Genomic DNA, 18,877 nt, shown 5'->3' on the forward strand with positions numbered 1-18,877 from the left:
AAATATGTATTGAACATGTTATATCAAATGCTTGGTATCACCAATGTTCCATCTGAATCTGAACAATGCTATGGAACAGACAATGATAACACACACAAGTGTTCAGATCAGAAACTCTCACATTGCAGCAATTTTCCTGTACCAAAATAATGTTCCAGCAAAGACGTTATGCTGCTATGTTAAATGCAATGATCTCAGTTATCAAACAAATTCTCCAGATGAAAATATGGCTCTTTGAGAAAAAAACAGAAATGAGTACAGCAGAAATTCCCGATTTGTAACAAATCTTTAAAAAAGTTCAGATTAAAAACAGTCTACAATTCTGTGTGTATACAAATAATACTGACTGTTTTTTCTGCAAACTATCTACAAGCATTAAAAATGTGATTCAATGGGTACTGCATCCTTATGGAAGAAAAGTTTGCAGCAAAAACTGACAAAATGGTGTTCATCAGCATAGTGCTAATAGTCACTTTATGTCCTATCTATTATTGCATTGGTTAAAATATATGGGTCATTCCACACGAAGTCATCAAAAATGATACAACTGAGAATCTTGCACACAAAAACACTAATTTATTATTCACTATTATTTCACATGGTAAAAACTAAGCTTTCATGTAGAACCACTCTCACGCAGACGAGTCACGACAGATACTGACTAAAATCAACAGAAAAATAAGTGTAAATGATACGTAACGAGGCATAAAAATGAGGGGTGGGGGGTTATGGCGGCACGGGGATGGGGAAGGAGGGGAATTGATGACAAAATATTAAAAAAAAATATTTCCCATCAGAAATAACAATCAGAAAACACTGTCAAACAGCAAATATGAAAGCTAAAATGAAATGTATGTGTTCTGCAGTTACTTTACGAAACAGTCAACGATGTCAATGAACAGTTTGAGCCTTTCCTGTGCAAGGACAGGAACTATCCAAATGGATTGAAGAAGTTCAGTTTGAATCACACAGATTGTCACAAACAAACATTTGATTACACAGTTAGTAATATAACAACTGTCTTAAAATATGCAAAATAATGATAACAAATAGGTTTACTTTTGACAACAAAAACTATAAAACTCATAGTACATTAATTTTGAAGTTGCTCTTCCTCTCACTCGAATCTGTATGAAGCATTATGGCTAGTTCACACTACGCCATAGGAGTCACACTAGCTCTTATCTTACATTTACTTATATACATAAGAAGCAACATCTTAAGTTCACTTAAAGAGACACTATAATCCACATTTGTTAAGATCCATACAAATCATAAAAAATAATTGCGGACACCTGATACATGTACTCTTTGATAATACAATGTCTTTGTTTCTGTTTAAGAAATTATTGAGCATAAAAAATAAATATTTATGCCAAAGTCATTTTCACATCAATACTTAATTGCAACAATACTGCTTCATGAGATTATAAAAACTACACCGTCACTGGAAAATGAGAATAGCTGTTACAAATAGTAACAGTGTTAAAACGAGACTGATACTGAAATGTATTAAAACAAATAAAAGCCAAAGACAGAGGCTGATGGAATGACCCACATCATTTTTTTTTCTTCTTTTCTTTCCTTCAAAAAGTCGATTTGTACAGTTTCTAATATCACCTAACCTGCTTCTGAATCACTAGTGTCAGTCGAGCTACTAGAAAGACTTGAGGTGCTAGAGTCTGTGTCTGAACTGCTTGAAGTGGAGGCTGAAAGATGTGCTGGTCCACCAGCACCATCAATTGATCTGCTCTCATCTGAAACACAAATTTATTTTTAAAAATGACAACACACTTTTATATTAATGAAGCATTAGTACGACCAATGAAGGAAATAGAAGAGGAATAGATGGAAAGGATTATTATATCATAGATCTCTTTGTTAATCAAAGGGGAATGTAAACGTGAACTAGGAGGAATAAGTATCTAAGTAAAATACAGAATGTAAACTGAAACTTCAAAAAGATTGGTGTATTATATCTGATGCTCAACATTCATCAGCAACTGAATTAAATGGCTCTGGGCTCTGTTGGGGGCTGGGTGGGGGGGATTCCCTTCTTTTATACATTTTTCCAACCAGAAATTTCCATTATTGTCAAAAACTTAAGTTTGAGCTATTGAACTGGCACGCAATACATATGAAGTTGCTGTGTTAATGTTATTAGCATTGGTTTTCAATGTATCCATTGAAGAATTTTCTATGAGGCATTGAGCTCCATAATGACACAACTTTATAACAAAGATACTGCAAAAGTTTCATTTTTAAACAGCACTAGATAAGTACTTTTTATTTATTTAATCTTACCAAATTCATTCTCTCCCAATACGTCCACTTCAAAAAACATATAGACTAAATCTCTCTCCAAAGAACTGACTCAATTATTTTTTTAATCAATATTACAAAGTTAAATCCTAATAATGGAATACACAATTAAAAATGCATTCAAAGATTAGTGATCAACGTTAAAGCATAATTACTTCAACAGATTTCTGTTAAACAAAAAGTTAATAAAAAGAAACAAAACAACATGTGCCTATGAGCAAACTATGTGGTTGCAGTATGGTATATCTTACCAGATTGACTAGGTCATGTCTTTTAAGCAGGATGGGCAAAAGTGTGGTATCAAAACATTTTACAGTGATCAGATTGTAGGGACACACAGTATTTCCAAAGTCATGCAGGTGCTGCGTCAAGAGTGTACCATACATCGATTTGGGGAAAACAGTCACTTTCAGAATAAAATGAAGTGAGCAACAAACTGATGACAGGTTAGTGTCAATTACCACTAATTGTAATGATGGTCTGGCAGGCTAAAGTGCGGAAAATCACTTGGCAACTAAATAACTAAATATTGGACAACATAAATCGATAAGCAGCCATAAAAGTTAAAAATACATGGCCCAGTCACATTAATGTGACCAGCGCCTTAGTTCAAAACAGTGCAGTAGTTGTAATGTGGAAATGGAGCAATTTATCTGATGTTCAAGAGGGCAGGATCATTAGCTTTCGGGCCAAGGGTGGAAACATTTCCGAAATGAAGTTTGCAACTGTTTGTGTGCCACCTTGATTAAAGTATACCATACATGGCAAATTGGAGCTATCCAGAACTGATGTCAATGCACCTATGGTACCCCACAGGGCCACGAATGACAGCTGCAGACATGTATATGGGCGAATAGATGTACGACTGTTGAGAAACTGACCGCTCAGATGAACCAAGGGGCTACCAACGTTGTCTCATCAATGACAAAGGCTGGAATCTGCACCACAAAACAACAACTGGACATCCACCGAGAGGTGGAAGGTGGCCTTTTCAGATGAATCACGTTTTATGCTCCATTGGACAGAAGGCCACTGGCATGTATAGCATGAAACGTCTGAAAGAAAAAACCCTGCAACAACTGTCAGAAGGGTCTATGCCAGAGGGTATTCCCTGGGTGATTTTGCCATTATGGAAGGCACAATGGATTAACGCAAGTATGCATCTATCCTTGGGGACCATGCCTACCCGTACATGCAGTTTGTTTTTCCTTCGGCATGACAGTATCTACCAGTTGCTCGCTGTGTACATGCGTGGTTTGAAGAGCGCCAAGATGAGTTTGCCCCACTCCCCTGGCCTCTAAACTCCCCATGTCTACACCCAATAGAAAATTTGGGTGACCACCTTGACCAAGCTGTTCCTGTCATTGATTCTCAACTGAGATGCCTAGCACTCCTGGCTGCAGCAATGGAGTTGGCATGGCTCCATATCCCTGTTGGTACCTTCCAGAACCTCACTGACTCTTCCTGCACACCTCACAGTGGTCCACGTGGTAAACAGTGGTTGTTCAGGCTCCTGACAGGGAGTCACAATAAAGTGAGAGGACAGTGCCTCTCATAACTATGGGTTACAGAACGCACTGCCCCAAATAAATATCTCCAATCACACCAAAGCACAGAGATTATAATAGGTGCAGGAACACTACCACTGGAGGCTAGTCATGGAAAAAGGTGATACAGATTGATATGTAAGAGTAAATATTGGCAAATACGAATGTCAACTTCAAATATGCTGAAAACAACAGGGGCAAGGTGTATATGCAGACAAATAAATAAATAAAACAAAATAAAAAATTAAAAGAAAAATAAATAAATCCCATGTTTTCCAGTTTCAAATACACTTTTTACCAAGTGAAAATACACTTTCCCTCGGAGCTGTAAAACTTTCCAATCATTTGAATGGTAAAGATTTGAAACACCAGCATAGAACTTCTGGGCACTTTAGTCAACGAAATGCAGCAAAAAAGTCTTTTGGTAAGATCTTTGATGTGCAGCAACACGTATACTGCACATTTTCTTAATGAATTCCACCAAATACAGTACGGTAGCTTCCAAAGAGCAGAAACTGATTTTGTGCTGTGCGGCACACTATAGCTCATGTCACATGATTTCATCAGTCGGTGGCAGTAGATGTTCAGCGCACAGGGCACACAATGTAGTCAGCCAACAGTAACCTCACTGTTACGTAGTGCCAACACACAGAAAGTGTAAGTTAATGGTTTGAATTAACATACTTACAGTATAGTTACAAGAAAAGCTAAGCTTTCAAATGCAATATCAGCCATAATTTATTTATTTATTTTGCATTCTTATGTAGGATCCTACAAGAACAACTTTAATTGCAGCATCTGAATATATATTACAAGCTCGATTTTAAATTTCACTTCTGTACACTTCGAATTTTGTGAGTTACCTGGTTGAATACAAGTTTCGTCAAGCACTTCGAATTTTGTGCATTCTTTGTGCCCTCGTTACTGCATGATTTGTAATCTATGAAATAAAAATGAAAAACTAACTTTGAAGCTTGGTCTTTTTAAGTGTGTGTTACCCTGTAAGATATATCAAATGCAAATGTGTCAGTGAAATTTTAAATAGGGCTTAATGACATAAACGGCTGGTCCTCTGGGCCCAGAATTTTGCCAGGTGGCTGTTCCTCAAAGTGTTAAATTTTGAAGAAGAGTCATGTCTTCTGTGATCTAAGACATTCATCACACATTCTCACACCAAACATAATTCATCTTGAATAAAAGGAAATTTACTTTGAAAGTAATGCTTCTCAAGCCACCATTCGCAATAGTTCCTCGCGACCTGTTAGAAATGCAAATAGTTGTCATGTCATGCTCACATTAAAGACTTTGGTGTTAAGTAGTATTGCATTGTCCTTGTCCTAAAGCCTTCAATACATTTTGCTATCAGCAGACACTGCATGTACATCGTGTTTTGTTGTAAACGCCATATTTTCTTTGGACTTAAAGTTTTATTATGGTGTTACTCTCTTGTTTATGTTTTATTACTGGAGTATTATTCTGCAGTAATAGGCTAAAGCAAAATTCTTTGTTAGAGTATCAATTCTTAACAGTTAAAATAACAAAAAATCAACTTAAGATAAAAGCAATGAAAAATTCCTGGAACTCTAAAACAATTTTCGGTTTTACAAGATGAAACAATTCCTGCATTTTTCGTGGATTTTCCAGGGCATATAAACCCTGAGGTGGTTATGCAACAGGGCAAGTGACGGAGGAATTTAGTGTGGGTGGTATTTAGATGAGTTGAAATGGAGTCTGCCATAAAATCTCACTGGTGTACAGTGCAGAAAGTTGCTGTAGTCTTTGCATCTGATTATTCACCTACAGCAGTCCAAGGGTGATCCGTAATTTTGGTATGACAATACAAAACATCTGAATTGTGTCAGAATGGTTTTGGGAACACTTCACAAACATGAGGGGCCTTGAGTGTGGCACATTGTACTAGGTGTGTGTGTGTGTGTGTGTGTGTGTGTGTGTGTGTGTGTGTAATTCAATTGCTCTTAAGTGCACACAAAACAGATAACAGCAGATTAATGTAAATCAATCCAGATTCAAGAATTACTTAAGTAGTGCAAAGCTTTGCATGTCAGTACTGGCGAATGTTCACTGCAGTTACCTTTTCTTGCATGCTTCTTTGCTGAGCCTAACTGACCAGACACATGCTGCAATCTTTTCTCCAGTTCTTGTTGCTTTTCAGCCATTTGCTCATCTTTAGATTTTCCAGAAAGCTTTTTATCTGAGAAAAAAAAAAACGTGAAAATAAATTAAGCAATTTATATGAAAATAACTGGAAAATCCAAAACTCTCTAAATACGTTACTAACAACTAAGTGGCACACATAATCAAGCAATGCTGAGATATTTAATTTATAGAAAAATGGCATAATTATTCACTTGAAATACGGAATGACGTGTGTTCAAGAGAACATAATGCAGTAGCTGCAGTTTGCACGTGTGTCGTATGCCTTATTTTCGTAGATTAAGATACTCTGACATATGGAATTAATGATGTTACTCAGCCCATTGTATTTTATCTGCCAACACCTACAGAGGAAGGACAAAAAAAATATGTAAATGCATTCCTGAACATAAATGCAGATGCTAACCAAGCCTGCAGGTTTCACTGTTTTGGCTGACCAAGAATGGCACCTGTGCACTGTCCTCAATATATTGCTAGTGTCAGTAGTAGTCAGAGCAGTGTTCCGTATAGTAGTTGGTGCATGATGCCTTAGCTCAGAGCGTTATAACGTGGGTAAATTGTTGGTGCTTTTAAGGTGGGTGCCTGTGTAACCAAAGTAGCTGAAGTGTTTGGTGTTTCAAGAGGCACCATATCGAAGATTTATACTACATACAGGGAAAGCAGAAAAAGTGTGTCTTGAGTGATCATGAAGGACAGTCACTGAAGAGGATTGTGACAAAAATAGGAATACGATGGTTGTGAAAGTCAATGCCAGCACTAAAACAATGGAGCTCCACAGGACGGAGTGCAGGATCTGTAATTCCAAACCAACTCATCAGTGATGGAAGTGTGGTACTGAAGCAATAAAACCTGGAGCAATGGAAGAAAGTAATTTGGTTGGACAAGTCTTATGTGACCATTGTGGATGATCAGGTCCATCCCATAGTCCAATGTTTGTTCCCCAATGGTGATGGTGCATTCCAAGACAACAGTGCCCCTGCTCACACAGTTCATACCATCCTGTGAGCAAGTGGATTAATTGACTCCTGTAAATTATATCTCACACTTGTGTATCCAGAATTTATTGCTTGCTGCCACCAAAACTTGCAACAAATGGAATAAAAATTCACTAAATAACTCACTACCATCACATTTAATGCTCGTATTGGCTACGAAATTCGCAGTAGAGCACCCAAAACACTACTGAACACTCATTTGCTGTTGGTGAATGCACGACTCAGGTGTGCAGAATAAGTCTAACCTCGACTGCCATTGTTCGTATATGTCCCACAGCTGTTCCTGTACTGTCAAACGCTTCGGGATGACCAGATGAAGTAGTTTCTTTTACTCAGGTACAATGCTCAAAATGGTTTTCTCATACAGACCACCTGCCTTTTCATACATTTTAAAGAAACTAATGGTGAGTTTTGACCACGAATCTCTCTTTTAAATCCCCAAATGTCCTGCATCAAAATCTGGTAAACAAATGTCTGATCAGGTCAAATGATATCTGAAACCGGTTTTCTTTCCCAGCAATGGAGCAAAATCTTGTATTATTGTTAAATTCTTGGGGGTGGTCAATGTGAAAGAACTGTTTAATGCATAGTACCAAAGACAAGATACTTGTTCACCTGGTGAAACCAAAGAGCTTGACAGCAGAGGTACAGCCGTTGGACGTACAAGGCATTTGATGTTGGAATTATTTTGGCCCCTCTAGACAACCGTCAACTTTCACAAATATTATTTATTTACTCTTGCAAATGTTCCCTTGTCAGTCATCTCGTTACATGATTATGTTGCTGTATTTCAGTTTTGTCCAGAAAGCATGAAATATAATGTATTGAAATATCAGTTGGTATTCTATTATTAATGAGAGCATACAGATGGAGAGAATGCAGGAGGAGTTAGAATTTATGCTGTGATTCGACATTTTTTTGATACTGCATTTACATAGCTAGTAGCAGCTGTTCATGAAGAATTTCAGTTTTGCCTCGAACTACTAATTAAGTTTCTATTAAGTAGCCTGATTACTTTCACACAATCAAGTCTTGCAAAAGCAGACCTCAAGCTGGTCAATTTGATATCCCACTTTTCCATTTCCTGCTTTTCATTTGGCTATGAAAATTCATGCAAAAATCCGTAGTGTAATTTCTAGGGAGACTTGTTTTCTCTTCACTCAAGCATCTGAACACAAATTCCTAATAGTCTACACCATATTTTCTCTCTGTCCACCGCGGCCTGCACGATTGTGAGCGTTTGGTATTTAATTTGCCACAATTCCACTACACTACTTTTCCGTGTAACTCCGAACAGCAAAGATTGTGAGAGTTCCAGCCTCTGTTTAGCAACTGTCTTGTTTCATTTTGTGGCCACCAGAGTGCAACAGATCACTTCAAACTTCAATAAGAAGTCAGAGGCATGTCTCACTGAGGTAGTAACAACACATTTTCCTATGTTATTAGCTGAAGGCAATTCTTGTATAATATATAATACAGGGTGGTCCACTGATCGTGACCAGGCCAAATATGTCATGAAATAAGTGTCAAACGAAAAAACTACAAAGGATGAAACTTGTCTAGCTTGAAGGGGGAAACCAGGTGGAGCTATTGTTGGCCCGCTAGATGGCGCTGCCAAGGGTCTAACGGATATCAACTGATTTTTTAAAAATAGGAATCCCCATTTTTATTACATATTTGTGTAGTACGTAAAGAAATATGAATGTTTTAGTTGGACCACTTTTTTCGCTTTGTGATAGATGGTGCTGTAATAGTCACAAAAATATGGCTCACAATTTTAGATGAAAAGTTGATAAGAGATACGTTTTTTAAATTAAAATACAGAACGGAGGTTGTTCCAATGTGATACATGTACCTTTGTGAACTTATCATTTCTGAGAACACATGATGTTACAGCATGATTACCTGTAAATACCACATTAATGCAATAAACGCTCAGAATGATGTCCGTCAACCTCAATGCATTTGGCAATATGTGTAACGACATTCCCCTCAACAGCGAGTAGTTCGCCTTCCGTAATGTTCGCGCATGCATTGAAAATGCGCTGACGCATGTTGTCAGGCATTGTCAGTGGATCACGATAGCAAATATCCTTCAACTTTCCCCACAGAAAGAAATCCGGGGACGTCAGATCCAGTGAACTTGCGGGCCATGATATGATGCTTCGACGACCAATCCACCTGTCATGAAATATGCTATTAAATACCGATTCAACCCCACACGAGCTATGTGCTGGACATCCATCATGTTGGAAGTACATCGCCATTCTGTCATGCAGTGAAACATCTTGTAGTAACATCGGTAGAACATTACGTAGGAAATCAGCATACATTGCACCATTTAGATTGCCACCAATAAAATGGGGGCCAATTATCCTTCCTCCCGTAATGCCGCACCATACATTAACCCACCAAGGTCGCTAATTTTCCACTTGTCGCAGCCACCGTGGATTTTCCGTTGCCCAATAGCGCATATTATGCCAATTTACGTTACCGCTGTTGGTGAATGACTCTCCATTGCTAAATAGCACACATGTAAAAAAATCTGTCATCGTCCTGTAATTTCTCTTGTACCCAGGGGCAGAACTGTACACGATGTTCAAAGTCATCACCATGCAATTCCTGGTGCATAGAAATATGGTACAGGTGCAATCGATGTTGTCGTAGCATTCTCAACACCGACGTTTTTGAGAGTCCCGATTCTCGCGCAATTTGTCTGCTACTGATGTGCAGATTAGCCACGACAGCAGCTAAAACCGGCGAAAGGTCCGGACACTTGGATGACGTCGTCCAGGATACCGAGCAGCATACATAGCACACGCCCATTGGGCATTTTGATCACAATAGCCATACATCGACACGATAGCGACCTTTTTTGATGACAGATGATGGACTTAGGAGTGGCTACATTTACCCTAGAAGTTGCTGCAGAGGACCTGCCAAAAACAGCATTTTCTTCACTGTAGGGACATTATCAATTCAGAAGGATACCTTCGTACTTGAAAAAGCACCCGTGATGTTTCAGAAGTTGTTGGACGAAGTTCTCAGAGGGTTGAAACCACAACAATGCATGGTATATCTTCATGATATAATTGTCTTTGCCAGTGATATGGAGCAGCACATATGAGATGCATATGGGAGATATTTTCGAGACTGAGGGCTGCGAATTTAATTTATTTGGTCAGAGGATTTTCAATGTGCTTTTGAGACACTGAAAGTAGCTATGATGTTGAGTCCAATCTTAAGTGTTTACAAATTTCAATAAGGAATTCATTCTGTCATGCAATGCGTCCAACCATGCACTTGGTTGTGTGTCGTCTCAAGAACTTCATGGCGTATCACATATGATGGCCTATGCATCAAGCTAAATGAACTCAGGAAAGAAGAATTAATCCATGACAGAAAAGGAAAGTTTGAGCCTTATCTATGGAATCACCTAGTTCAACTGTTATCACTATAGGAACAAGTTTCAAGTGGTATCGGATCACGCAGTGTTGAAACGGTTGATGAAGTTACACTACAGGCGGTACAACTGAATTTCATTTTTTGGTCATACATAAACCCTAAAAGAAACACAGATGGATTGAGTGGGAAAGTAGCAGTATTACAAATAGGAGGCAATGAGCTTAAGGAATGGCAGACAGCACAGAAAATGGATGACAACTGTATGCAGTTTCAAGAACAATCAGAGTCTTGTGTATATGATGGGTTGCTTTACAGAGATAAGAGTAGTATGGGAGATGTGATTATGTGTTAGCTGACCATAGTACTGTTTCAATTGTAGGTCGTTTCAACAAAACACCTGCTGGGAATAAATACATACTTACGCTTATAGACCACCTTTCAAGATATGTCGAAATGGTCGCAATGCTCAACCAACAGGCAGAAACAGTGGTGCACACACTAGGAAACAACTGGATACTGAAGTTTGAGGCACTTGAGATGATGATGATGGCTCAGGGAACCAACTTTATGTCTGATCTGTTCAAAGGATTCTGTAGGATGTTGTGTGTGAAAAAAACTGAGAATGAGTCCTCTTTTTCCCCAAGATATTGGAAGAATGGATAAAAATTTACAGAACTATATGGAAGATGGTAGGATACTATGTGGATGCACACCATGTGACTTGAGATAATTGTTTAAAGTGTGTGGTCGCAGCATACCACTCAAAGCAGCACACGGATACAGGATTCTCACTTTACGAGGTGGTATATTGTTGTAAGATGCCATCACCATTCGACATGTTAAGAGCCAAGAAGGGTGACAGAGGATAATCTGTTAAGGAGTTCATGAGAGTGATAAGGGAAATATGGAAGAGGGCAAACAAAGCTAATTCCACGGCACTAGAAAAGCAAAAAGAAGCAGTGAGCCGCACAGCAAGAATGCCACAATAAAAGGTTGGCCAATTGATAATGTTGTTAACTTCTTATACTCCAAAGGAGAAGACGAAGAAATTTTTTTGGAAAATGTCAGGAGCCATATCAAGTTGTGGAACCTATGTCACAAATGTACGTCTAAATCCAGTTGCCAAAGAGGACATCAATTGCACACATGAGACACTTGAAACTGTTTCGCAGGAGCCCAGAAGTTATTGGAGGAATTGTAAGGTTGGGATGGGAGGAAAATGTGAGAAATAAGATAAGAGCAGATTTTAGTTTTGTGTTTGTTCCAGCAGTTTGAGGCACACTGGTTGTACTCTACCTTCAATCAAGTGATAGTAGTAGCCAGTTTCTATGAACAGGGGAAGCTCATGGCAGCAAAAAGACTGGAGCTAGACAGAAGTGGATTGCTTATAAGCAGGACATCACATGAAACAGTGGGACCTACTTTCTGTCTACCAGACAAAGTTATGAGAATAATCCACCTGAGCAATTTGCAGCCTCAGTTGCATTGGCCAGATGAACCTAGTGACCTGTTACCAGCCACAAATCTATGTTAAACCACACTTTAGAACTCAAGCTGATTAAGTCCGTAGACTAACTCATTAACGAGCAAGAGGGGCGAATCTCCATGGAGACATTGATGCAGCATGTGGATCAGTACATGGAGGATCAGTACAAGAGAGAAACAATCTGGACCATTGTCATACCAGGTACTACTATGTCACTTACTCTGTCAAGCACACTCCTTGTTTATGTGTACAAGATCACAACACAAGACGAAGTTTGGGCCCAGCCACTGTTCAAATTCCGGTGGACTGGATCCCCAGAGTCATATGACAGTAGCAGGAACAATAACCGCAAGTTTTTAAGCTAAAAAGCAACAAACAAAGCTTTGAACATGTAGCCCATAAGGAAATGTAGTGGTAAGAGCAATCTTGATTGAAGATGGATTAAATTCAACTGGGCCAACCGCCAGGGAACTTTAGTTTCCATGGGTTTATGATGACCCAAGGGTCGGCCTTGAAAGTAGGAGGGCAACATAGCTCACTGACCAAATCTGTTCAGAAATGTGCAAAGTAGGAAGTCATTTGCAATTACCATCAGCCACCAATCACTGGTGTTCTGCCTTACAAAATAACAAATAGCTGTCAGAATGTTGTGAGGTGAGCTAGCCTGGTGAAGAGTGGAAACAGTTGATACAGCAGATGAGTCCTGAGCCACTGCCTGGCTGACACTGTTCTCTAGTCAGCAGTGCAGGGCAACAACACACATGACGCCAACGGAAAACTCAGCCATCCTGTCACTTCCTGTGGTGAGTCACAGTGGTGACCAGTAATAATGCAATTTAGAATTTCAGGCTCTTTGATTGGCACTGCATGACATCTTCCTGCATCCCAAATCCACCAGCTATTACAAAGTGAAGAGGAAACAGGTTACTAATGGCAACACGATGGGAACAACCAAAACAAGCAATGCATGACCATGTTTGTCAGACAACAGATTGTACCATTGCAAAATAAACTGTTTCTAATTACAATTGCAACACCAGAAGGATAGTAAATAACTAAATTTTACTTACTGTATGTGTACAGAACAGTAGGAAGAATACATGATTAAATTTGTAGCTGTGAAATTTAATAAATAGAGCTGCCACTTATGGCAACAACTATGGCTCTAACACAACTGGTCATTGAGATGGAATGAGCTGGATTCAGTCTATGCTGGTACAACTAAGCCAGAGTTCATCAATCATAGCAGCTGGAGAGTAGTGGCATGCCAGTCTCTTGGCAACCTATGACCATTCGTTTTCTATGTGTGAGAAATCTGGAGACTATGCTAGTCAACGCAGCAGCTCAACATCCTCCAAAGTAGGGCAGCATAGAAAATGTGCACTGTGTCACTGAAAGATGTCATGGAGACCACAAAGACAGGTCACAGCAACTGCCCTTAACAGATCAGATATGTAACGGCTGCCATCCAAATTATTGGCTATGCAAACCAAATATATTTCTGCTGTGTACCCAATGGCACCACATACCATCACACAAGATGATGGGCCTGTATGATGATGAAAAGTGCAATCTCACATTTGTTCTCCTCAGAGCATACATAAACTGATAGGTCCAAATACCAAAAGGAAATTGTTGAGTGCCTCGAAAGAATTATTGATGATGATGATGCCAGTGATTACAAGACAATAAACAAGGCCACGGGACTGAAGGGTTCCTGCAAGACGAAGATTTCCTCTTCTGGTTAAATTTTTTTAATACAATCATGTCTCATTGTGACATTCTCTTTAACCAACTGCAGCAGAGGAATATTGCTGCAGTGAAAACTGTTGAATATGTATCGCACTTTTCAGATTCTGTCCTGCAAATTAGGGCCTCACTTGAAACTGACGATCACTGGGAACAGGTAGAACCAACTGCAAAACGGAGACGTTTCACAGAATCAAGAATAGTGAGTGCACGAAACGTTTGCGACCTCATCACAACTCAGATCAGAGAACGATTCAGTTTCAATGATCACTTATCGATTGCACAGCTGTTTGATCCATCGTTGTTTGCAAAACATCAAACTATTTTTCCGGAAAAAGAGTTTAAGATAGCGGTTAATTTGTTCAACTTACAGTTTTCAGATCTACGTCATGAGCTGAACGTGTTGTACAGCCGAAAAGATTTTATGAGCGCGTCAGGTGCTTTGACCTTGTTGAACTTTCTTTACAATAACAATCTGGCTAAAGCTTTTCCTGAAAGTGTAAAACTTCTGCAAATAATAGTAACCTTCCCTATGACGTCCGGAGAGGCAGAACGCTGCCTCTCTACGTTAAAACGAGTGAAAACATTCATGCGCAACACTATGAATGAGGACAGACTTTGTGCGCTTGATTTGTGTTCCCTCGAAAAAGAATTACTGAATCGGCCAAATTACAATGAAATGGTCATAGACCATTTTTCTGCGCAAAAGGGGAGACGAGTTGACTTCGTCTATAAACAAATGAATTGAGGTAAGCAAAAGTGCATTCATAATTGATAAGAAGTAATTTCTTTATAATAAGTCTTACTTAGCCTATTAAGTGAAGTGAGTAAAAAAGGGTAGTGTTATGTTCAGCCAGTCATAAACGTGATGACATTTTCCGAAACGAATCACTTTTGGTACCGCTACAGTGTCACATTTTGTGTACTTTAGCACAACAAACCGTACTAAAAATGACGTATTTTGGAGAGATCTTTAGTGCGCTATTTCACATAAATGCATATTTTCATAATACACAATAATTACAAACTGTTCGCTTCTCAAACATGTGAATTAATATGGCAGTTGCACGAATTTCTCATGTCACCCAAACACAGCACAAGACCTGTGACGTCACCAAAACATCACAGTATCGTCATGCGAACTCGTAAGCTTGGAGGTAAACCACAATAAACGCCTTACGTTTAGAACTGGAAACACCAAAAATATTAAGTAGTCGCAAAGTTAACATTCACCGCATTAAAGATCTCTCCGAAACGCGTCTTCTCATATGATTTGCTGCAAAGTGTCATAAAATGTAATGATGACATATTAAAACGCTAACCAAAGATTTTAACTTGAAGTTAGCTTCTAATGATATTTAATACCTGATTATAGAAGATACAGTACGTAAAATTATAGGTAGAGAGCGATCTACCCACCCCCTTCCCCCCTGAATTCTTAGTTGTTTATGTCAGACTAATCTGTAGCGTAACCCGAGGTCTATGTTGGCTCCGATCGATAAATGCCGCAGCCTTCCCCAGTATAGAAACCACGAGCCGCGCCTGCTTTTGACCGTGTGGGCCACACTTTCCTCACGGCTGTTCTACAGCTCATGGAATACCGCGACCCATTTATCACAGTGTTGACACGCCTTCTGCATGCTGATACTTCTCGAGTTCTTGTTAATGGAAGAATGACGTCACCCATGCCGATCCGCCGATCAGTACGACAGGGATGTCCATTATCTACATTGTTATTGACTATCTACATTAGAAACTTTGTTGTGTGGTCTCCGAGACAGGCTCACTGGGATACAGTCTGACGGCTCCATCTATCGCTGCACTGCATATGCGGATGATTTGATGATCGTCATACGAGAAGCTGACGATGTGGCGGCGCTTTGGACTGGACTGCAACCTACGGTACAGCTTCTGGTAGCCAAATCAACGTTGACAAGTCCGACACCTTGAGAATAGGGATTGGGCTACCGCAGGAACACAATACCCCGTTACGCTTCAGTGATACTGTCCGCTTCTAGGGCTTAGATTTCATGAACGACATGCGACGCTCGACGACGCTCAGTTATCGACGCCTTCTTAACCAAATTCGGGCCGGAATTGCAAATCAGCGCTTGCAATCCCTCAACATCGTTCAATGGGCGCATTATGCCAATGTATACCTTGCATCCCGCATGTCGCCCAAACGCTACCCATTCTGAACCCCTTGACGCATAGCATTATGGCAGCGCTGGGATACTTCGTCAGCGCTGGTATGTTACTGAGGATCAGATATGTATCTCTTACCCTCCCCAAGGAAAAAGGTGGTCTCGGCCTAGTTAACGTCCATGACAGGGCCATTGCCCTATATGTTAGCTCACATTTAAGTCTGATGCGCCGTTGTCCTACAAGCCTCACGAGTTTGCTTCTGTCGGCGCTACGGCCTCCTTCACTAAGAGCGTCGGTGCCGCTACAGGACATCCCAGCACCCCTCTTTTATATAGGACGTTTCTATTGAGAACAAAGTTATTCCAGTTTAGCGCTCACGACACCACGAATGGCCACAACTCGACGCCTATATCACGACGTGCTGCAACGCCGCCCCCTAAATGTGGTCGAACTAAAATATCCTGAGGTACGGTGGCACGAGGTGTGGAAGACTGTACACGATGCCGTGCTTGATTACGATGTAGTTTCCTAATGGTATATAGTCGCTAATGGGAAGCTGGTGACGCAAGAACGTTTCTACAATATCCACATGGCAGAATCTCCCAATTGTGTGGGTTGTAATACAGTAGATTCTGACGAGCACTGCCTCAGCTGTGGAGAGGCGGAGCCGGTTCGGCACCTAGTGCGGCAGATGCTAGCTTGTCTCTTGCGAGTTACGCCGGAGCATATATCTGCATGCATGTTATTGTTTCCGGATGAGACATTTTACCCCAAGACTCGGACCAACTCCATCACCTCACCTAGATACGTGGACTTGCGGTCCATTACCTCTATCACAACGGACACAAGAACTTACTTGACTTCTTGCTCTATTTGCAAGAAAGACATGATGCTATTGCCGGGCATACCAGATATCGACAATGATTCGCAAATGGAATGCCTTTCACAGCCCGCCGTGTAGTTGGAATGTTCCAGATAGTGGTAGATGAGGTCAGAACGAACAGCAAACGATCATACATTGAACTATCTTTATCGGTGGGTGCAGTCGCTAGGATGCCTAACTACGAAGCGGTAGCTTTATCTTCATGTTATTTATGTTTACCATCTTCGATGGTGTCTTCATTCTGTTTTAGTTTTCCAGGCTTGATCAACTACGACTGTTCACACATTGATATATAAACATATAGAGGTCTCGGGTTCGATTCCTGGGAGTCCCACGATTTTTATCTGCCGTATTACACTTATTTCCCATCGGGCAGTGTTTGTTGATGTGGAAATTCCGAGTTGCACTGTGGTCCGAAAGCAACATTAAACTGTAGGTTCCCCTATTAACTGGCTACGTAAGTCAACTCAAAGGTCGAAGGAAAGCAACGGTATACCACCTCCAAATGGACCGTGCCTATTAAAGCACTGTGGTGTTCAAACGAATCTTCCGACTGATGACTGCTTTACTTTACTATGGGTTCCACAGTTAATGATCTTCGGGTTATTCACATTTTTGTGTTTTCATGCTGTAGCTTTGATACCAGTAAACGTAAGTAACCAGCCAAGGACTGTCAGCGTTCGAGTTGTCAAGGTGGTAGACGACAATGCTGTCGAATCCAGTTACAATCTTGGTCATGGCTATGTTACAGTCGAATACCTCTATGTGCCTTTCTGCGTACTACAAAATATACTTTTATACACTTCGAACTCATCGAAATTAATATCTGATAGAGCTGTATTTAGCAACATGAATCAGATATGTTTTTTGAGCAATCAGTGCAGCGAGATTTCGTTTGCGTGTTACGCATGGTGCAACAAATATTTGGGTTTTGATTGCTTCTGTGAAAGGTTTCACCCCACTGAATGCGAGCAAGCTCACGAATAGATTGTCAATAATTGGAATTACACAATAACATACTTAAAAGGTGTATTTTTGTATTATCAATCCCGATGAAAATAACTGTAAATATATTATATATCTACTCGCTTATTATTCGCGCTTCTCGATGGTTACCTCAAAAAATAAAAAGGAAAATAGAAAGAGAGAGAGACAGAGAGAGAAAACAGAAATGTATTTCAAATATCAGCTCGGTGACGCCATGTTCGTCTCATGATGTAGAGCAAGGATAGTTGATAGGTAATATCTCGTTGTACTAGCGATATGTATGGCTACAGGGTTCTTTCTTTTCTCTCTGCAAACAACCAGAATAGAATTCAATAACAAAGTGGTAAGAACACTTATGCGCCAATTAAACACTCAGCCTTTCTGGGTTATTTTCTTAATCGTTAACAGTTCTTTGTAATGCAGTAAACAGCCTTGATTACTGATTTGTTATTACTACCATTGTTATTGTTATTCGTCACCTGACAACAGATTTCGTATCACTCATTGCTGCCAATGCACGTAACGAATGGATCAGGATGAATGGAATGTATGATGTTTCGTCACGGAGAATATACACATTTATCTCATCGCCTTGTGTTCCGAGTAATATGAAAATCGCAGTAAGAGAAGAGGGCAACGGGATGTCGGTGATGCAGGCGATAATATCCAATTATTTCTGTCGACTTAACACCATGACGACAGACAAATTGGCGTCTCAGTGTATTTTGATTACAATTCGTTAGCCTTCTTGCGACCGCGACCTGGGAACAGGCATAATGTTTTTCTTTTGAACATCGAGGAAGAATACACAAAGATAGTCGATGGAAGGATACAAAGAAACAATCAGACTCATGGGTGTGGATCCATTTCATCACTAGAAGACTAAACAAGAGGGAAACATTACGATAGCAATTAATACGCTGGTTAGTATACATTATTTGTATAGATCTGAAGATGAAAAAGCGCAGATCTGAACAGTACCCGCACCTGCACTATACTTTCTGTCTTAATGGGCATTATTTTTAGTTTCTTCTCTTCTGAATTTTCAAATGAACTGATTATTACGTGGCACAGAATAATTAGTTAACTTTGTTTCTTATAGCTTCCATTCGCACCAACATTTTTCTACATTATCATACAATTCATGAAATTCTACTTGTATGATCACAAACCTGCACATAGA

At 39.8% G+C, this 18,877-nt stretch overlaps 1 protein-coding gene across 4 annotated transcripts in view; it reads right to left on the bottom strand.

The window, feature by feature from the left end:
• Positions 1–967: 967 nt before the first annotated feature.
• The window catches only part of LOC126471427 (homeotic protein female sterile-like), a 349,857-nt gene continuing 331,947 nt past the window's right edge, over positions 968–18,877 (bottom strand). For 2 of the 4 annotated variants that reach the window (XM_050099579.1, XM_050099573.1), the window contains exons 16-17: positions 5,962–6,081; positions 968–1,757 (exon numbers count right to left, since the gene is read on the bottom strand). In XM_050099579.1, coding sequence (XP_049955536.1) covers positions 1,621–1,757; positions 5,962–6,081 — 257 coding nt within the window. In that variant the 3' untranslated portion in view covers positions 968–1,620. The remainder of the gene's footprint in view (positions 1,758–5,961; positions 6,082–18,877) is intronic. The other 2 variants (XM_050099580.1, XM_050099574.1) reach the window with 1 other exon arrangement.

Source organism: Schistocerca serialis, chromosome 3, assembly GCF_023864345.2.
Source record: "Schistocerca serialis cubense isolate TAMUIC-IGC-003099 chromosome 3, iqSchSeri2.2, whole genome shotgun sequence".
NCBI classification, from domain to species: Eukaryota; Metazoa; Arthropoda; class Insecta; order Orthoptera; family Acrididae; genus Schistocerca; species Schistocerca serialis.